The sequence below is a fragment of the Oreochromis aureus genome, linkage group 5 (genome assembly GCF_013358895.1).
Source record: "Oreochromis aureus strain Israel breed Guangdong linkage group 5, ZZ_aureus, whole genome shotgun sequence".
Taxonomy (NCBI): Eukaryota; Metazoa; Chordata; class Actinopteri; order Cichliformes; family Cichlidae; genus Oreochromis; species Oreochromis aureus.
In genome coordinates this window covers 40,428,506-40,450,716 of record NC_052946.1, presented here as the reverse complement: position 1 = coordinate 40,450,716, position 22,211 = coordinate 40,428,506, and the positions used below count along the sequence as shown (strand labels likewise).

Sequence of the window (22,211 nt, the reverse complement as noted above, 5' to 3'; positions counted from 1 at the left end):
TGACAGAAACGCAGCTCCTTCACTTTTTTAATTTAATGGAAAAGACCAGGTCCAATATGTCCATATATATTTAGTATATTGTTGACATGATGGTGCAGCGGTTAGAAGGTTCGGGATTCAAATCGTCTTTTTTCCAAAGACCTGCAAGTTAGATTCATTATATTCATATGCGTGCAAAGGTTAATAAAGACTAAAAGACTAGAAATGCACCATCTATGAATCATTACTAATGAAAATACAGATGTTCAGGACTGCAAACATGCATCACCTGTTAAAGGTGTAACAGCAGTAACATGGAGAGCCCTGCCCTAGAGAAACCTTTCAAATTAAAAGTACTCAAAGTGAAAATAAAACAGCATTTAAGCAACAAATGAAAGTTCAAATTCAAATGGAAAACTTTAAAAAAGACCAAAATTCCAGATGACCCCTAATTTGACCTTTTGCAGAAAGATTGAGGGAGCAGACAGAAAAGTGATGCAGATGAGAAGAAAAGAACTCTGATTGTTGTTCTGGAGCATTTCTGTCTGAAGGTGGAACTCACAGAGCAAGAAGAGGAAGCATGAATATTTATATCGATATTTGCCTCTCAAGGACAAACCACACAGAGTTAGGCTGGATTCATAAGCTCTGTTTTCCTCTCATTACTCTTTCTTTATTCCCTGACCGACTGCCTCACTCTCAGTCACTGTATATGATCACAAACACACCCAGCCTGTTGTTCATTTGTGCTAATGAACTGTGTATGAAATCGAGTGTATCAAGGCTACATTTTTACACAACGCCCGGTTTGTGAAGAGCTTTCTGGCACAGATGGAGTGGACTCTGGGTGCAAGAAGTCCCTTTTCATCATGTCAGTGAAAGCATTAATGTCAGGCTGCTGCTCTTCATCATGGCTTCACACACAAACATACACATACCTAGACATGCATGCAAACGCGCTAGCACACACGGCCTGCCCTTTCTTTATCACATACAGATGCTCACATGCTGCGAGCATGACTCCCTAATAAAGCAGAACAGAGCAGACTAATCCAGTTGAATGACATGGCTGTCCATCCTTCCTCTGCTCCAAATGAAGAGTAATGAAGACAGCTGTCCCACGCTGAAACAGCAAGACGACGCACTGCTGCACTTATTATGACTGGAGGGAGAGGAATAAGGGGTGAGGAGGAGGAGATGGAGAGGGGAGAGGAAGATGGGTGGAAGGGTGAAAGAAAATAGAAAGATCTGGAATATAATGACAGCCCAGATTCCCACAAGTGGGAGAACGTGCACCTCCAAAGGCGTGTGTGATTTAGCTTCAGTGGAGATGCTAAAGCGTGTCCAGATTGAAAACATCGCTGCATGCTTTCTTCTGTTTCTGCCAGTGCAATATTTTATTCCTGTTTTGTCGTGACTGCAGGTGCACTCCTGTAAAGTGCGTCTCCCTGAATGTGCTCGTATATGTTAGTTCTGTTGTAAACCAGGCACGTGCACTGAGAGGTCTGAGGTGCATTAATTTAGTAAAGAATTCAAATCAGTTTGAGATTCATGGACACCTTTGTGCCACACTGCTGCCCTTTTTAAGCTGCAGAATTCCCCTCATCTCCCTCGGATATGTGAGCTGCTCTTTCAACCCCTCCACCAGCCCCAGCATCCACCAGTAAGCTCATCACTCCCCAGTTTCTCTGTGACATGAACGTGAAGAAAAAGTTGTCAGTTCACGAGTTGACTCGTATTCGTCCTGGTCTCTGGCCAGGAGATGTTGGGAAAGCACTAGAAAAAAAAACAAACAGGAACTTTTCCATCATATCTCATAGCATCTCTTTTCATTTCAGTTGATTTTTTTTAACTTTCAATTTTGTTAATCAGTTAATCGGACCTTTCAGAGTATCATCACTGTGTTTGGATCAGGCTCACGGTACCACCAGCTGACCACTTCCTGACGACCTGCGATTCTGTTTGAGTTATAAACCAGCAGCAGCTCATCGGTTTCTGTTTTTCAGTTCTTACATTCAGAGGAAGCTGGTGTAAAGATTTAAGGAACATGTGTTCAGCTCTCCTGGTTCCTGTGACAAGAACAGCTGTTCTGATGAAAGTTAGGGATGAAGATAAACCAAAAACGGGCCTGTGAGAAAATGAAGAAGAAGCTTTCACTGTGGTAATTTGTTTGGTTTCTGGTGTTACGTTTGCTCATTTCACTTCATGACCATGGCATTTGTTACACTGTTATATTAAACTGCTAAACCCTAACCCTGAGCTATCAGCAATTTTAGTTCTTCTAATTTGGCAGGGGACAAAAAATAATCAACCTAACGAACACACACTGGGAAATATTTTTATTAAGAAAAATGCTTTACTTTCCTCAATATAAAGAGTTGGGGTTAAACTCTAATATCAGCGAGGTCATTGGTAGTTCATCCACTGTTTAGGGTTACACCAGCATCCACCAGTTTTTCTTTATGTAATTTTTTTGTCTGGAACACCAAAATGAAAAATCTTCTAACAGGAAACCTGTGATGCCAAAATGCACCAATGTAGCATGTGGCTAAAATAATACCTTAAGACTGGGCAGGTACGCTGGTGATGCTGATGGTTGTTGATATTATTTGGATTCTGGTGAAGATGAGAAATACCAACATCCTGTCTGCCCATTAAATGTGGAGCTGCAGCTGGGATTAGCTGTAAGCTTGAGTGGTAACAGCCATAATGTCTCACTCAGGGAAACTTGAAAAGCTCAGGTCCTCAGAACAGCTCAGCTACATTTTGATACAAAGCGGAAACAAAGGAGGGAATAAGGAAAAGATAGAGAGGCCAAAGGGAGGTTAGAGAGGGTAACTGATAGGATCGGGGTTAGGCAGGAGGATACCGATGTGATGGATGGAGAAGACTTCAACTCCTTGAGGTAGATGGGGAGGAGGAGGTATCGATAAATTCCAGATGCTGATTAGATGAAAGCATAAAAGAAAGGGAGAAGGATGAAAGAGGGGATAATGGGTGGAGGGATGAACGATAAGGGGGCAATCTTGGAGGAGGGGGAGAAGGGGCATGGTTGTAGGTAGAGGATAAAAAGCAAAGGATAGAAGGATGGATGTGGGTGAGAGACATAAACAGAGTGAGGAGAGGGAGACGGTGGCTAATGTATTTTTACTGAGATAATAAAGAGTGTGAGAGTGGGAGAGAATTATTCCATCATTGCTTTATTACCACTAGCTGTGCACGTGCACACTCGCACTCACAGAAGCACACACTCGCACCCAGAGAATATTTGTTCTATTTTCATAACAATGAGAGGAGCCTGCAGTCTGCCGAGGATAACGGGGGGGGGGGGGATCTAACTGATAAACAACACACTAAATGAAATGCACACTCACACACTTTCACCCAAAGCAGCAGCACGTGAGCCGGAGCAAACGGCGCTTCATCACAGACGCGGGCACCGCGGAGGGCGGCTTGACGTGAACTTCTTTTCTCAGTTCATGAACGCGTCATGCAAATCGGTGCAAGACAGCAAAGCAACTACAGAAAGGGACTGTGGTGTGGAAGACGACGGCGTGTAAGAGTCTCATGTTTCTGACATCTGCACCTTCAAGATGGCAGCTGTCAGTCTTGTGCTGCTGCTTCTCATCGTTACTGAAGATAGCTGCTGTCAGAATCGATGAGTAGACGAGTCTCAGCTTCATTTCTTCCACGATCTTCACACAGACTGTGCCAACTGGGGCCGCCATGCTGAGAGTGTCTGAATGCACCAAAATGACTGTTTCACTGCAGCGTTGAACCTCTGATGCTCCTGTACAAAGCGAGGTGTGATCCAAAGGTCCTGAGAAAACAAACAACAAGTCCCAGATGTTAAAGGAGGAGATGCATGGTCGACCCTGGACAGAAGGACAGTCCGTCTCAGGACTAACACAGACAGACACACCTGTGGTCCTCTTCAGTGTAGAATCAATAATTAACCTAACCTTCAGTCTTCAGGCTGTGGGAGGACGTACCCCAGCTCCACACAGAGGCCCACTGGGCCTGTGGATGTGAGGTGACAGCACTAACCGCTGTACCACCGATTATGTTTATATATTTGTTACAATAACGCAACACTGGTGGGTCAGAACAGTTGCCACTTGTTTCAAAGTTTTCATGGTTACCGTGGTGATAGGTCTCCTCTTAAGAGTCTAATGGTGTTTTCACACCTGCGCTGTTTAGTGCGTTTAAATCAAAGTCTGGCCTTTTTTCCTCCTCGGTACGGCTCACGTGTGACGTGTCCACAGACTCTTTTGTTTCCGTGCTTCTCATTCATTGTGTACGTAGCCAGTCATTCAGAGCATTCTGATATCACCATGTTGTGTTTTTAATGATGAGTCGAGTCCCTCGATCCTCGTTTGCATAAAGTCGAGCTCTGAGCTACTTTATGCAAATCAGGGGCTGCTGTGACACGACTCCTCTGAAAACTCCTGAAAATCTTTAGAATCTTTGTTGAGCTAAAGTGAAGCCAGTCTCGTGGTTTATTTCTCTCCTCATATGTGCAGGAACCATGTGAGCCCTCAGACGGGCGTTTGTCCAGCCAGGTGCAGCTCAGTGTTTGCACGACTGTGGAAGGAGAGAAGTGATCTCTGCTCACCGTTCCATTAGCACACACTATAAAAACATTTACAGTCATTTTTAAAACTCTGCTATGACCTGAACGCAGCATTGGCATAGATCAGTTCAAACAAATATAATGTTTCTGTTAGCACGCTAACATTTGGGATACGCCCCACAAGTTTACACTTAACGTTAGTGCTGAGATTACTGACGTTTCAGGTATTTATGCTTAAACTAAAAGATCTGTGAAGCCACCGGCTATCATTGTTCCATGCTCAGTGTGTACCTGCACACAGCCCTCTCATACACGTCACACATGGAAGCTCTTTAAGGACTAATAATAGGTCAGTCATGTATCCTATTATATAGAATATAGTGGCTGCACATGCGTCGACATGCTGTAGATGTACTCGGCACAGTCCCAACACGTGGCAGGTGTTTTTCTTGCGAAACACGCAGAAAAAAATGTTGACGCTTGCACAGCTGATGTACGCTGAGATGGTTCGTGGCAAGCTGACGTCAAACACACACAGCTGAGCGTCCGTCAGTCTGTCTGTATCCGTCTGTGTGTTCAGTGATGGAGAGATCAGCTGTGAGTGGAACAGACACAGCTGATTCCTGCACTTTGTGTATCTCTGTGAGGACTCTTGTCGACACACAGCACAGTAACCCCCACACCTCGTAGGAAGAGTTCTTGAATGGTGAAAAAAAAAAGTTATTAAGTTTAGTGCACATTTTATTATGTTTCACTGAAACACATTTATATGAATGTCGTGTGTTCGTTACACGTACCTCATATCTTTACACCAGTGATGACCAATGAGGGGCCCAGTGTTCCCAGGGGGTGCTGTTGCAGTACCAGATTAGTTGGTGAAAGAATCGCCCAACTAATCTGACAGAAAAGAAATGACAATTTAATTAAAGAATCAAGTGGACGTGAACGTGTTTGAGCAGAAAGTTAATTAAAAATGTAATTGATTAACAGTGAGAAACAGTCGGCCAGAATGGAAAGATTAAAATAGAAAAGTAATGGTCAAAATGTGAATAAAGGCTGGATGAAAGGATGTAGGTCATAGTTAGCACAGTGTCACATGCACTCTTTGACTTTCAGCTCCAGCATGTTGTAGTAGTTAGGCTGAAGTAGGAGGAGCTGTCAGGACAGGCTCCTGACCCAGAATACAAACATGAGTCACATGTGGGAAAGACACACACACACACACACACACACACACACACACACACACACACACACACACACACACACACAGACTCTTACCTGGGTATTTTTTTTAAGTTGGTTGAAGGATAATCAGATGGGAAATCAAGCTGCTGTCGAGCATTCAGAAAAACATAATTTACACAAATTAAAGAATTAAATTAAAATGTAAAAATATTTAAATGAGTGTTTTAATTAAAGTGCACCTTTTCAGTATCCTGTTCTAATGGTGGATGTTCATATTAAACATGACCAAAAGTCCAAATAATGAGGTCAGTGTATGTACAGGCTGCTGAACATTTAGTTTCACATCCCTGATTCCAGATTTCTTCCTGCTGCTAACAGTTGATATTCTGGCACAGTTGGTGTGGACTAATTTGGTCCTCTGTAAATGGTGAACATGTGATTCGAGAAGAGGGAGGAACATAGGCTGACAGAAACAAGGTGCAGACAGGTGAGCTCATGCAGAAGGTGCAATCTGAAAGAGTTAATGGGAGGCACGGGAAAAGGCTTTTAGTGAGATGTAAAGAACAGAGGAAATGATTTGTACTGATTGGCAGAGAAATCGCACTGGAAAGGATGTGCAGCAGGTTAGAGTGGAGATGGAGACGGGTGAAGAGGAAGATGGACGGATGGGGAGCAGCTTGTGAATCAGGAAGTGCAGAAGATTAGTAAGGAGGAAGTGAGGTTGGCTATGAAGAGGATGAAGAGTAGAATAGGAGGTGGTCCAGATGAAGAACAAGCCTGCAGAGCTGCAACTACAGAGGGATAAAGCTGATGAGCCGCACCATGAAAATATGCGAAAGAACTCTTGAAGGTAGCTTAAGAAAAGAAGCCGAGGTGGAAGAGATGAAGATGTTAAGATTTTCATGTCATGTCATCGATCTTTATATTGACCTAGAAGTTAAGAGCACAGAGGAAACCAGATGAAGTTTTCTAATCCTGAAGAACATTAAAAATTTACTCTGGTTTCAGGGCGCTGGAGTCGATTCCACTTTCCCCCACAAACCCAGCACCGGGCTCTGATTCTAATCGTCTCTGTTTATCTATACTCCCCCCAACTCACACTTCAATTTCCTCCTGACACCTGCCCTCGCCATCCATCCCCGTACGGTTATTACTGCACCTTCTCTATATCTTCAGCTTCTCCTCTTATTTCTCCTCAAATATTTGCACCGCCTTGTCTCTCTCTTCTCTTTTTGATCCTTTCCCTCACTTTCCTGTCCTCCTCTTCCACCTCCTGCCCCTCCTCTTCTACCTTTAATAAATTTCTACCCACACTCTCTCCTCTCCTCTCCATTTCCTGTTCTTGAATCTCACCTGCCTCCTACCTCTTCCTCATCAAATCATCTTAATCTCCCTCTCCCTGATCTCCTTCACCCCTTTTCATTTCCTCCTCTGCTCTCCTTCTACCCACCCTTTCCTAAAAATCTTCAATTTACTGTACGCTGGTCTTCTCATGTGCTTGCCTCCCTCCCTCCCTCGCTCCTCCTCCTGTCCTCCCTCTTCCAGCCTTCTTGTAATCCCTCTCTTCTCCTGCATCACAGGTGACTCTCCCATAGGGAACGAGGAGCAGTGGCAAAAATGGTTCTCCTCCTCTTCTCTGTCTTGGCCCACATATCCCATCCCCCCACTAATGTGTTTTCTCTCTCCTCTGTTCTGTCCCACCCTCTTTCCATTAACCTCCATCTCTTTCTCCTCCCCCATCACGACTCACCTCCTCTCTGCTGCCCAATTGCCTCCCCTCATTCCTGACTTTTTTCCTCAATTCCCCTCCCTCTCATAATCCTCTCATTCTCTTTCTCCCATTCCTTACCTCCCCTTTCCCCTTCTTTTTGGCCCCTCCTCCCACCCACCCCCAAAAATAAATTTTCCCGCAAACCCTCCCTCCCCCCTCCCTCCCCCCTCCCTTCCCCCTTCACCTCTGTCTGGACCCACAGAGCAGCGCAAGGATCAACATCTCAGAGGGTTCCTGTCCAGAGAGGATCATCACCATCACAGGGCCGACAGACTGTGTGTTCAGGGCCTTCACCATGATCACGTTCAAACTGGAGGAGGTAGATACTGGACACACACACACACACACACACACACACACTAGTTAGTAAGTTGAGTGTTTTCAGGAGAATCTGACATGGTTACAGGGGATTGCTCTTGATTCGTGCTTTTGTCCTTCTTCACTGACCGATGGTTTAAAAAAACATGGATTTCCATCTTGCACAAACTTTAAGCTTCAATTCTTATCGTATCATTTAAACTTTGCTGCTAATCGTCACCAAATGAAACATTCACATTTATTGATGTACAGCAGGAGATAACTGTTGGTGCTAAGATGTTAGGCAGGCGTCGCCATGGCAGCATCCTCCTCTCTCTGTGCACCACACATAAAAAAAACAAGAAGGTTTATTTAGGTCAGTCTTTCCTGTGAGTTTCTTGTGCTTTTAATGTGTAAAAAGAGTTTAAAGCCTTCAGCTATGATGTCATCTCAAAGGCATCTTTCTATTGTGTTAAAGCGATATCAGCTGAAAGGGTTCAGAAAGGATAGAGCTGCTGCTGTGAAACCGGACGGTGCAGGGAGTCAGTGCAGCATCGGGCGTATCAGCTGTGATGCCACCCACTCGTTTTCCCGCCTCGATATGTTTTGGCGATTAGAAGACCGTATTTGGATGGAAAGGCGGCGTGCTAACATGCTAACATTTGCTGGCTTGTTAGCAAGGTGACTCCATAGCACACGTGACACACCTGGCACGTCTCAGAGTTATCATAAAGGAGTAACTATCCATGGAGGATTATTTGTTGTTAAAGTTGGATATTTTAACAGAAGAGTCCATGAAGGTTCATTCACTCCACCCTGCCTTCATTTCCTGGCCCCAAAGGAGGCCAATCCTACCCAACATGAGTCTGTTTGATTTTACAAAAAGAACCTTTAAAGCTAATTTATGAATGTCCGTGCATTAACATAATATGTCATTTCTGCCACTGCTGGGTTCAGTCAATCAGTCCAGTAGCAAAAGCCATACTTTGATGTTGGTGTGAAGTACTGTACTGTAGGTACTGTGAGTCGTCTTTAGTACCGCTGCTAATGAGTTACAAAGAAAAGAAAGTTAAGGTAACCTTGTATTGAAATTCTCTGTTTCATTTAACTCTAACATGATCTGTTAGCTGTGTTACAGCAACCAAGGGAGGTAAAAGAAGATGTGATAGCAGTGACACATTAAACAGAATAAAAGATGTTTCTGTGGGTGAAGTCAGGAAACATAAAACATATATAACATTTTTAAACATCTGTGTATTTATCTGCTTTAGTTGAGGTCTGCAAAATGCAATCCACAAATATTTTGGCCTTTAAAAGAGACAAGATGATGATGATGATTATCAACGAAGAAGAACTAGCGCAGACACGTATGTTATTTGATCATGCTGTTTTTGGATCTTCATTATATCACTGCTTATAGTCAGATAGCAGAAACAGCTGTTGATAAACATCAAAGAAATGAAGAATAAAAACGTTCAGCTCAGTTTTATTCCGACAAATCGCAACAACAGCTGATTGAAGGTGCTTCGTATTGTGAGGTAGAGACCCTGCAGACGAGGCGATATCTGCCAGATGCCTCTCGGTCTGACAGCTGTATTGTATTATAGAGGGTGATAGCATTATCCATGATGGATAACAGTGATGTCCAATCACGGAGCCAGGCTTCCCGGTCAGTGTGTTAAACCCCAGAGGATGCAGGGTGATGTGGTGGGTCTCAAACTATTACTCTGCAGCATAAACCGTATTTTCTTTTGTTTGTCAGTCTGATTTCTGTGGGTTTGAACATTATTAAGGACAGAAGTTATGACTAATCATTGGTCAAACAACCTGAAGGAAAAAAATCCTAATTGTAAAAGGCATTAAAAACAGGGTTTGGCTGATTTTAAGAACAGTCATCTTTTATCAGCCACAAGATCAAATCTTTTCTTAACTGAAGATCAGAGTTTAAGGTAGTGGAAACACTCCAGGCTAAATCTCGTGCTGTGTTCAGATTTTGTTTAAGCCAGGTGGCCAAATCAGTGAAGTGTCTGTAATTACGCTCCATTTTCAAAGTTGTGGATGAAATCAGGAGAAAAGGAAAACGTCTTATTGATGTAGATGTAGAGTGAACTCTACCAAACCTTCTAAACAAGCAGCGCCCAGCTGTCGGGTTATTGGTTACAAGCTCACGCTGTGCAATCAAACACAGAACAAGTGGAGACCAAAACACTGAATTCAGGGAAAAATATTTCAGCCACAAATGTAGAAACATGAACCCTGAAACATACGCATACAGTATAAGACGAAGGAAATGAGTTCACGGCAGAGTGGTTTTGGCTGCAGAGAAATGAAATGTCTGAGAGACATGTCGCAAGCTGAGAAATTAAATCCAGGCAGATGGTATTTAAATCTTAGCAATCCTAATAGAAGATAACAAGATGGGATGAAAATGGGGGGCAGAGAATGGACGGAGATTTAGAGAGTGGTGGACGGGTCGCTGAAGGGATTTTAAAAAGCTGTGAAATGAGGAAGGAGTGAGAGAGAGAGAGAGAGAGGGCAGAGAAGGGTTTAAAAAAGAATTGGAAGAGATAAAGAGATGAGGAAAGAGGGGGTCCTATGAAGAATTAATGAAGCTGGAAAGCAGAGAATATAAGAAAGTGTCCCCGAGGGATTAAATAAAGGCTGTAATCAGGGAGATCATGCACAGCATTAGTCTTAGGACCTGCACAGGTTCAGGTGTGTGTCTTGCGGAGGAGTTCGAACCTAAGTGGAGATAACTCGTGAGAGACGTGAAAAGCCTGGGACGTGGTTTTTACCTAACACGGCATCCCGCTGCCTCCTGTATCATTCCGAGGGGATGAGTGTTACCCGTGGCGTGCAGCATCTCTGCTGTGGGAACAATATGATGCTGGAGTTCTGCCTGGGCTTCATACTGAGACCAAAAACCAGTCCATGCTTCATCATCCAGGCCTGAGCAGGCGGGAAGTGGTGAGGCCTGACCTCAGGATAGAGGACGTCCTAGTTATTTCTTCTGCAGTGCAAAGTTACCTGGATCTTTGGGAAGAATTCCTTCAATTCAAAAATATATTTTGACACAGCTGGAAGATGAGCCTGGTATCAAACGGTAGGTGACATGAGACCATAAGCTGTCATTTGTTCTGAGCAGCTGCCCATCCCTCACGGTGATGCAACCCTTGAAAGTTTACCCAAAATGCACTTCAGATTTTTATTCCAGAAAGCAGATCAAACCTGCAGTGCTTTGTTCCTGTTCCCTTACAACATTATATGATATATCCCATGATACTAATGTGCTGAGATGTTTATAGACAAAAATCTGACAGAAAAATGTTGATCTCTTGCCCATGTCTACACACACAAAAGTTTCTAACAGCATTTGGTTCAGTGGGCTCATTGTGTAACCATTTCATCCTGAAAGATGGTCTGTATTTCACAGCCTGATATCACAAGATTGCATTGAACCACCTCAGGCAGATTTCTGTGCACCTCAAACTTCTAACATGCCGTTTTCTGTCACAGTACGCAGAACAGAGAGAAATTAAAGAAATGTGAACGTAAAAGAAAATTAGAATGGCTGATGGACATGTGTGTAGTTAAACTAGGCTATTAAATGTGAGATGCCATTTAAGGAGGAGAGAAAAATGTTAAAAATAGAAATGAAGAAAGTTATGGACGTGCAGATAAATTAACAGGGCATTAGAAAGAAGAGCAAAGAGGATTTTAAAAAGTAAAAAACAAATAGAAAATTAAAACCATGGAGGAGGAGAGTCCATAGAGCAGGGAAGGGGGTGAAGAGGCGGGGCAGAGCTGAGAGATGGTACTGAGGCAGAGAGGGGCTGGAGCAGGAAACTGTGCCCAGAAATGGAGATGGAACTGGAAAACAAGTCAGTGACGAAGGCGAGACACCTCTGGTAACCCGGTGGGATGGTGGAGGAGGTAGGACAGAGGACCAGTGGGCAAGGAGGCAGAGCCTACCTGGTAGCCTAGGAGGGGGGAAGGCAACAGTGGAGACGGAGGCTTCGCAGGTGGTCACCGATAGTGAAGGAGATGGGACCCCTCGGGAAGCTTAGTTGATGGCAGCCAGTGGTCTGGTCCAGATGTTGGAGCTGGGGCCTATCCCAAGCAGTATGTTTAGGCTGCATGGGGCTCGGGGGCTTTGGATTAGGCAGTGCTAGCTCAGGCAAGAACAGGATCTCAGGGTTGTGAAGTGCAGGGAAGCTGACCTCAGGTTCGGTGAGAAGCACCTCTAAAGGAACAGGCGGTATCCCTCAAGTCCCTGGTGAGGGCCCCGGTGGCCTGAGTCATCCCTGGGTGGAGAGACAGGCTGGGTCTTTGCGACCTTCATCCTAAAGACAGGAATGAAGGTTTCAGCCAAAGAGAACTAATGTGGAGCTGGCTAGGGTACCGAACATTGATGTCTCCATCAAGCCTGGCTGCAGAGGCGGTGATGAACAGCATCTCCAGGGACCATGCTTCCTCTTAGGAATGGGTGATGATTTGGAGGATATCGTATACATTGCAGCAGTCGAATGGCTCCAAACTTACCAGGCCCACGGTGATGACAGGGAAAGGAAGAGCCTGAGGATGTGGCGCCCAGGAGGCATGGGACCCCAGGACCACAACTTCCAGTGCCGCATATGGCCAGGTGAGTTTGCCTGAAGATGGGCTCATGGCTTCAGTTCAACAGTCCTCTTTAGAAAGGAGAGAGCCATCTGCCAACATTCAAAAGTCTTACTGAGCGCTGAGTCCATTGCTGGTTGTATCATTCTGACAAGAGTCACAGGAGCCAGAACCCATATGCAGGGCACTGAGGGGTCCTGGCTCCTGTGACGATAAAGTCCAGAACATCCAACCCAGAGGCAAACAACGAACACAGAGAAACCGGAACTTGGAACTAAAGGCTCAATGTTAAAGAAAAATACTAAAGAAAATCCAAGGAGTTAACATATAAACATCAATCAAGAGGAATACTTAAACAAGTCCCAAAACTCAAAAACCCTCGGTCCAAGATCCAGTTGTTGAGGATGGAGAGAGGACAAATATAATTCAAAGAGAGAACTATTAGAACTTGTTTATGGATGTGAAACCTTCTACTGCAATTTATTTTAAAATGTGACTAAAAATGTAGCGTAGAAATTCAGCTTCATGAAACACATCAGGGAGCCAGCAGGATTTAAAAAACCATCTCCTTCACTCAGTCTCTCTCAGATCGCTTTACATTGAGCATCAGGGCAAACAGGAAGAACAACAAACATTCATCTCCAAAGAAAAACCTCCTGGTTAAACCGTTGGTGCCTTACCCCATTTCTGCTTCATGAACCACTTTCTGCATGCAGAGCTGGCTGTCAATTACTGGGACGAGAGCGCGCACAGAAGGAGGAAAAGAGGCGGCGAAGGCTTCTGTAAGAGATTTTTGATGATATAAATAAATATGTGTTCCTGCAGAGGAGGGATTGGAGTGATTTCATTCAGACCACGTTCATCTGATGGGCAGCCCAGACAAGACGGTGCTCTGTTATTTACATTTCACATGCAACGAGGCTCCGAGTGCAGCTCGGCCTTAATTAATTGAACCAATCGTATTAGGACCAGGTGATTTGGACTGCTATTTATTACCTGAGTTAATTAAAGTCGGAGAGGGAGAGTCATACAGAACGAGGGGACAGAGGGAGATTTGGTAAAGGGTGGAGGAGCAATACAGAGAGAAAAGGAGGATTTAAGCTGCCATACGCAGAGATAGTATGTAATGAGAAAAGGGGGAGAAATTTGGGAAGAGCTGCTGAAGGGGAAAAGAGGAGATGCAATTAAAAAGTGAGTGAATGAGTGAAGCCTTTCTGAGTAATGGATAAAGAAGAACAGCAGTTTAGGAGGTGGAATAGTTGTAAAGTTCAGGGCTGGATGGGTGAGCTGGAAACACACCTGAGACTGTCCTGGGCTTTCATTCAAAGAGCATCTGATGGTCTTTACAATGCTGGTTCTTCAGCTGCGGTCAGATTCAATACAAACGACAGATAATTACTTCCTGACATTAGAACAAACATAATGTTGTCATGAACTGACGTAAAAGCTTTTCTAACCAGTTAAAAGTATTTAGTCTTGTTTCCTGAGCGCTGCTTCTTCTCATTAATAAAAGACAAAGATGGCAGCTCACCTACCAACTGTACAAAACACAACAGAGTCACCGCCTCCAACTGTGTGAAGCCACCAACTGTGCCCAGTGATTATCAGAGTCTGACTTCACCAGGGGGCAGCAGGCAGAGGCTGACGTGGGCAGGCAAGTGTAGTAGGAGCTGCTCAGATCTGTTCAGGCCATTAAAGAAAACGGAGCGAAACAGCACAGAAATCTGCCACCGCCACACGGTCTGGTTCAGGAGGTAGATCAGGTCATCTCCTAATCAGAAGATTGGTGGTTTGATCTCTGGCTGCACCAGAGTGCACGCCACATATCCTTAAGCAAGATGCTAACCCCAAGTTGCTCTCTGATGCATCCATCAGGGTATAAATGTGCGTGAGTCCTAGATAGAAAAAGCATCGGAAAAAGTGCTTGTATGAAAAAATAATAAGCAAATAAATACATTGAAATTGTATGAATGCGTGTGCATGGGTGAATAAGGTAAGCTTTATAAAGTTCTTTGTGTGCTCAGGTAGGAAAGAACATTTACCATCTTCTAAAGCAGACAGTCCCTGGGTGTGATTCAGGCGTTTGCAGAAACCTTTTGTTTGTTGTCCACAGGTGGCTGTGAGTCACAAACTCGCCTTTTCTTGAATAAATACCTGCAGCTTTGCGTGCAGGGAAAAAAGCGCCATTAGCACCTTTCCACAGTGGATCGGTCAGGATGTGACAGTAAAGAAAGTGTGGTGGTCTGCAGGTCCTCCGGGCCAGCTGTGACAGGTGGATTCCACACTTATAGGACAGACTTGTTTGTAGTGAACGCTGCTCTATCTGGATAAATCCTGCCCTCACACCTGAGCTGTCAGATTTATCCAGAGAACAGCTGCCTCCGTGTCTTAGACCCCCCACCCCCCACACTGGCCATCACTTTCTAACAGAATTGGCCCGTATGTCAGAACATATGGACTTTTCTTTAGCAGACCCCCTTTCTGGAGAAACATGCGTGTAAACCTAGCCTTACTCGCTCCTTTACTAATTTACACGGCTTTTAGCAGCTTCTGTTTGATTTGAACTGAATTGTCTGCGTCTGGCTCAAGAGTTTTGCACAGTGCTGTGTTTTAGATGATTGTTCAGACATGTGGTCTGCTGCCTTGACAGAATTCAGCTATTTCAGAAGAAGCCTGCCAGAGTCGCCCCAGGCTGCTTCTTAATTTCCACCTGAAAGAACATCATCAGATTTTGTCAGAAGCAGCAGCAGAAGTGTAAGAGCAGAGTGGAGACCCCGGGGCCCGATGAATTCACTCTAAGGCTGGGTGAATATGGAAATACAATAACTCTGGGTAAGATGGAATAACAAGTTAAAGCAACAAGTCAGTGATATTACTGGACCTGTTCCAAAAACCTCAGCTGCATCTGATGCAAGAGAGGAGCTGAAGAGTGCAGCATCGATTTCAGTCATAGTTGTACCAGGCAGCGTTATCGGTGCATGTGCTACATGCAGGTTTCACAGATGGAGATGACTTATGTTATTCTAACAGATACTGTCTGGTTCTGGAGTGGGAACTGTCAAGATTTCCACCCCACACGAGCCAGCTCTACATGTTTTACCTTCATTTATTTAAAGGAGAGCTATTCTGAGGCACCACCCAGATGCACTTTAACTTTTTTAATGTGATAACATTCTGATTTCACAACTGAAATCTCAGCAGACGACTGGAAATCAGTGTGTGCTGAAGCTTACACTCACATCCACATCAGGCTGGTCAAACTGTGTAAAGCCTGCCAAGTGCAATCATTATAATAACAATACACCAGATATATACAAAAAGCACAGAGCCTAAAGCTGCACTGCTTCACTGTGATTGGCAGAAAGATTAAATTATTTCTGGGAAGTCTTCAAATGCACACATGAGAGCTTTTGGAAAGATGAAGCAAACGCGAACGAACCACATTCATCGGACGCTGGATAAAACAAATCATCTGAAAGCTTAGAAAGATTAGTCAAGCTTATAAACACGTCTATTAAAAGACAAATAGAAATGTTTTGCTCATTTTGAGTAAAAAAGTCTTCAAATCAGCAGTCAGATCAAATCATGACCTTTACAAAATGCACAAAATACATGTCAGTGAATAACTTCCAGCAGCTTGTTTTAGAACGACTGTATTCATAGCTTTACATTTGGTTATTTAATGAAATACTGTTGCATATGTTTCTACGATGTATTTCGAGGTTGGAGACCTTGGGAAGGAATCCTATTAGCTTCTCTAGTGGAAACCATCAGTGATTCAGCTGAACTTTAATTTGTTAGCTACAGAATTTCCAGCCTGTGTTTGACAATCTGGGTTACAAGAAGTAATTTTTCCAATGATAATGTAGTAATTCTTTTACAAAATGTGGTTACTGTGTTGAAAAGAAAGCCCACTTTTAAACGTCTGCTGGCTTTTGATGAAATGAAACCAAACCAATCAGAGCGTATGGAACGTGTTCTGCTATTATCCCGATGTGAATGCCGCCTATTCATCAAACTTCACAGACCTTGACTGGGAGTAGAGAGCGCTGTGTGTGTGTGTGTGTGTGTGTGTGTGTGTGTGTGTGTGTGTGTGTGTGTGTGTGTGGAAGGCAGATGAATAAACAGAGAAAGTCAAGGTCAGAGAGGGGAGTCGGTGACAGAGAGGGGGAGACAGAGACGTTTGACCAGGGCAAATATAGTCTGTGTTCTGCATCGGAATTAAAGGAATGACAGACAAGTGTGGAAGTTGTCTTTCCAATCAGCGCTAACCTTTCACAGACTGTAGCACTGAGCTCACAGACATTAAATGCAAATTTTTATTGTGAGCATTTAAAAATGGCCAGTAATATACTTTTTTCTTTAGTTACATAAATTAGATTAGTTTGGTTTGCTGGTCTGTGCTGCAAAAGAAGCAAATAATACACTTACATGGAGACAGACTGTGCAAAAAGAGGTTTGGCACCACCTGGTTGTTTGTACCGGAGCCAGTTTGAAGAGAATAGTTGCAACTCTTAGAGGCAGGGCTTCAACATTAGTAGTGCACAGGGTTCCTTTACAAGCCTGAGACCACAGCTAACCACAGGCTAACATCAGCAAGCTGACCTACACGGTACAAGCAGGAAGGTTATCATATAACCAAGTGCAGCGACTAAATTCATGATTAATTTAGCCATGATATGGGGTCATCTGAAACAGGAATGACTAGGGCATTTATCACATAATCCATCCATCCACTCATCATGGTCTGAGTCACAGGGGAAGCAGTTTAGGAGACGCCCAGATGCCTGTAGGTGTAGCAGCTCGACTCTGAGTCCCTCCTGATGAAAATCACAGTTTTTTTTCTTTCCAGAGCTGCCAACGTTTGTCTCAGATCTTGGTTGCATTGGACTTGAATATTGTTCTGAAGCTGCTTTAGCCTCAGGTTTTGGTAATCGTCATTTCTGGAGCTGTCCTAACGTCACAGTCAGGAGTCTTCTGTTTGCAAATGGCCTCTTACATAAAAACAACTTAGCTCTAAAATTCAGTTTTAAGACACAATTGTAAAAATGTGTCCTATGCAGAAGTGCATCTCACTTACTGTGGCACTACAGCTGTGACAAAGCAATCCTTCAGATTGCCTTTAATGTACTTCAATAATCATGGCATATAATTTTAATTTCCATCTGTTCATTTTCTAAATAACTAAATAGATTTTTGGAAATGAAGTAGTGGTGGGGTGGAGGTGGGTTGCAAAGAGGCTTGCAAGAATCAGGTTGAAGCCACTGAGGGATCAGCTGATGTGGGTTTATCCACAGAGCTGCAGAGCCGGTCTGCAGTAACACTGTCTCATTTATTCAACACTACACTTTTCAGGACCGATTATTTTTATGTGTCAAGCTTCTTTTTTTAGTGTCAATGACACGAAACGTGTTTAGTGGGTTTTTTTTCATCCCTTTTAAAGCTCGTTTTCTGTTGTTTTTAGTTGTTGACTGACTTGAATCCTAAAACTGGGAAGAAACAGAAAATGTATTTTTGGGATTATCAGATGTCATGAAAAGCTGAGTGAAACTGGAGCTCCAGCTCTAATCTAACTGCCATAACAGCCTCTTCTGTTCCAAAGCTTAACTCCTGAAATCCAGCTCTTTAGAAATAAATCAATACGAGGACTGAGACGTGGTTAGGAAGGATAAAAAGGTTCATCTCTGATCATTTTTGTTTGCTTACATGTTTTGGCATGCATATCCAGTGGGCTGCATTCATTCTACGCTCAAAAGCAAACATTAGAAATACTGTTTGTTTAATAAGAACTCTAATTTGTTTTCCTACAGCTCAGATTTTAAAGGGCTCACGCTGACAGACGGTGGAAGGCAGCGCCGCTCAGCAGCTGCATGCTGTTCTCCAGGCACACTGATGCATGAATCCATCGAACGGAAACACCTCGAACCCTTTAACGACTAAATCCATCCGTTTCTTTTCTCTTTCTCTCAGGACCTGATGGCCTTGGTAGCCAACGGCACTGTGACCAGCAAGCCTCCCGTCACTTTACGGCTGGTCATCCCAGCGAGCCAGTGCGGTTCCCTCATCGGCAAAGGCGGGTCTAAGATCAAGGAGATCAGAGAGGTGAGCCGCTTGACAAGATGAAGTCTCTGTGGTAAAATCGGGCAAGAAATATTTACGCGTTACCATAGCGACCAGAGAGCATTAAGGGGCAGAAAGGAGGATGTTACTTTCAATTGTGTTGACGCATTTTAGGAGGACGCCGCTAATAAAGTTACACAATTACACAGTGAATTCGCGTTTATTATTATATTTTGTCGTATTTATCTGTGACACCTTAAAGGCCGGTCCGTGAAAATATTGTCTGACATTAAACGGGTCCGTGGGGCAAGGTTGGGGACCGCTGGTATAACAATCATCTGTTTCTGGCTGTGTGATGTAAAGTTTATCGTAACAACAGCCAAATTGCTAACAACTATTGGAAGTTATGTTACTAAGGTAATAGGCTCCACATCCTCCAACCTGAGAGGGACGACCTGAGGATGGAGGATTTCGTTGTTACTCAGCTGTCACTCATTCATGAATTAAATCTTTGAGAGAATTCATTAAGAGCACAGGCGATGGTGGAAGTCCAATTTCCAAAGGGGGAAAAAGCTTTTTAAAATTACATTTTGGGTAAAAGTCAGAGAACTTAGCTTTTTTTTTTTCTTTTTTTACTCAGATTTGACGATATAGATGCAGGTGTTTTTGTCACAGTTAACATTTAATTATTGTTACATAATGGAGCTAAACAGCTTAAATAATGACTCCTGCTTCTGAACCAAAAAAATACATACTTTATTTTAGATTTTTAAAAATCCAAAAACTGTCCCAAAACTGTGGGAGCATAAGTACTGGGCCACCTACACATGAGGCCTACAGGAGCTGCTGGCCATGAAAACCCACTGTGAAGCTCCCAGCCTGCAGTTTCTGTGCTGATGTTCATGCCAGAGAAGGTTTGAACTCTGCAAGTCAACATAAGCGTGTCCTGTAGTGAGATGAAGGGCTTGGTTGGTGCCTCACGTCAGCTCCGCTGTCATTTACATGAACTGTGAAACGTCTGACGACACGGAACAGAGCCATGAACCTTTTGTGGCTGTAGCTCAGGAGGTGGAGCAGGTCAGCTACAGTCAGGAGGTTGGTGGTTCTGTCCCTGTTTGCTGCAGTCTGCATGGCTAATATCCTTTGGCAAGATACTCCTGAAATTCAGATAAATTATCTCTAATAAAATGGTGAATGGGTGAAAGTTGCTCGTCTCACAGAACAGCATTTTATTCTAATCAAAGCTTGTGAAGAAACAAAAAAAACGAAACTACATCTGTTGTTCCACCTCTTCTACTGGAAAGATGATAATGATGAAAGAAGCTGTTGAGTCTTGTCCTGTTTAATTTAGGATATAAACCCAGAACCGGTGTGGAACTGACTCGTTGTCTCTAATAGCCTGTTTAAGATTTAACCAGCAGAAAGTTAATGTTACACGCACATCGACAGTGCTGCATTTTACTGAGCAGACCCTGTTTCAGGTTGTCTGACAGAGCAGACCCTGTTTGTAAAAGGCTTTAATGGGCAGCTCTGTTTACAACCTGGCCGCAGTGGAGAGAATGCAAATGAATGTTATTTTAGTAAACCGTGACTGACTTCTGTACAAGTTTGACTGAAAGGTCATAAACATCAATCCAGCAGACAGGAAGACTCACACATGAGCTCCCATATTTAGATACTAACTTTGACCCCGACTGGATGCTTGTCAGGCTGAAACCTTGTGGAATAAATCAAAAGTGTTCGTGGAGAAAAGCAGGTCACCCAAGTTTCCTTTTTGATATGTAAAATACAAGGACCAGGCAATAATGTGAACACATACACAGTGTGAAACAAGACCTTGAAAACTTAACAAAGGCAGATTGCTTCAGCGTGAATGTTGGGTCGCACATCTGACAGCATCCTCCGCAGCATGAGCCAGCTAATTAAGGTCTGACGAGTGAAAATGATAATTGAATAAATTCCACAAGCGCTGAAACTTTTATTCATTTTGCTCTGGGTTTCTTACTAAATATCCCGAAACTACCACTTTGAATGTTCTTTGCTTAACTTTGAGCGTGTGAACTTCATGTCTATTAATACAGAATCTGACACGTGACCTTCTGAGTTGTCAAAAAACACTTTTCGCTGCCTCATGTGCAGCTTTTAGCATCTCACAGCATTCTCTCTGCTCAGCTTGACGCTTATATTTTTAGGTACAGAATCACTGCTGTGTGTGTTTCTTTGTGTGTACAGACAACAGGTGCGCAGGTTCAAGTGGCAGGTGACCTCCTCCCCAACTCCACAGAGAGAGAAGTGACGATATCAGGGAGCCAGGACGCCATCATCCAGTGTGTTAAACTCATCTGCACTGTAATCCTAGAGGTATGTGAGTGAGGCTAAACAGGAAAACTACAGAGTGAAATTAACGAGAAAGTACTGTAGAAAATGTTCAGATGCCTGGTTTCCACAAAGCTGTGAAGTCTGGGGCTGAAAGCCGGAGCCTGTGTGGAAATAGCTGCAGTTCCCCTAAAGGCCACTTGGGGGAGGCTCCAGCAGTGAGTCAGTCCCCATAGACTCCCATGTTAAAACTTTACAGCAGAAATAAACATGTTTACAGCCTGGTACAAAAACCATTTTGGTCTCTATGGATATTTCCCCCCTTCATTACATCATTAGGGGCGTGGCCTCTCTGACTAAGAGGTGAATGGCAACACAGGCGTTCATAGCTGCTAGCTGTCTGCTATGCTTCACCTCAACTAACTGGAGTCAATGAACGTGTTTGTGGAGCCTTTTAGAGGATTTTAATTGTAATTATCTGACCCATGATATGGCTGCTGTGGGGCTAGTTGTATTCACACATCATCCAAAAAGTCTGACCTCCTTCTAGGATTTTATATTTTTACATGGTGTCTGTGTTTGTGTGAGGAAAGCATGCAGTCTATTGATGTTGCTTGCTAACCTGATGACTTAGCAGACCCTAAAAAACCCTTTATCTGCAGAGGAATGAAACGCAAGGTGTGAAAAAAGCAAGGCGTTAAAGGTGTTTGAGGCAGTGATGAACCTTCTGGCTCCATTAAAAACGATATGTTAGCTAAAATGCTAACATTGAGTGTCTCCATCTACAGTCTGTGGCTGATGCTGGTTAGAAAGCAGCAGCGTTTTCCAGCTGATGACGCTCTGCAGGTTCATCACTGCCTCAAACACCTTTAACAGCATTCCTGTTTTCACACGTTGCAGCTGCTTTGGTGCACATCTCTCCTCAGTGTAAGTTTTTGTTTTTTGGATGTGTGCATTGTCTGGTGGGTAGTTGCTATGACAACAGCCTTGTGTGCCTTCATCCTTGTCTAAGCTAACTTTTACACCTTAATAATTAGTCAAAAAGTCTGATATCATCTTACGTGATTAGTTCAAGGCTTTCTCTTCGTATCGGTATTTCAGAGATTTGTCATTTTGTGACACGAGCATCATCGCCATCCTTCCCCGATCCATTATTACGATCACACTCGTGACAAACAAGACACAAAGCTTTTTTTCTTCATCTGATGCAACCTGATGCTAATTTTGAAATGGCAGAGCTGCAGGAGTGATTGTTTTAAAAATTCATGCTGCGGCTCTGTAATGATGCACACCCGTCTGCGCTTTATTACTACTACATTACATTTTTTGTGAGATTTCGTGCACCTTTCCAATAATCTTCAAAATGGAAACAGTAAAATTTATAATTCATGATTGTATTATAATTAATCA

At 43.5% G+C, this 22,211-nt stretch overlaps 1 protein-coding gene across 1 annotated transcript in view; it reads left to right on the top strand.

The window, feature by feature from the left end:
• pcbp4 (poly(rC) binding protein 4) overlaps positions 1 to 22,211 on the top strand; it is a 178,222-nt gene that overhangs the window by 105,351 nt on the left and 50,660 nt on the right. Inside the window, exons 7-9 of the mRNA XM_039611948.1 lie at positions 7,714 to 7,830; positions 18,396 to 18,527; positions 20,718 to 20,846. Coding sequence (XP_039467882.1) covers positions 7,714 to 7,830; positions 18,396 to 18,527; positions 20,718 to 20,846 — 378 coding nt within the window. The remainder of the gene's footprint in view (positions 1 to 7,713; positions 7,831 to 18,395; positions 18,528 to 20,717; positions 20,847 to 22,211) is intronic.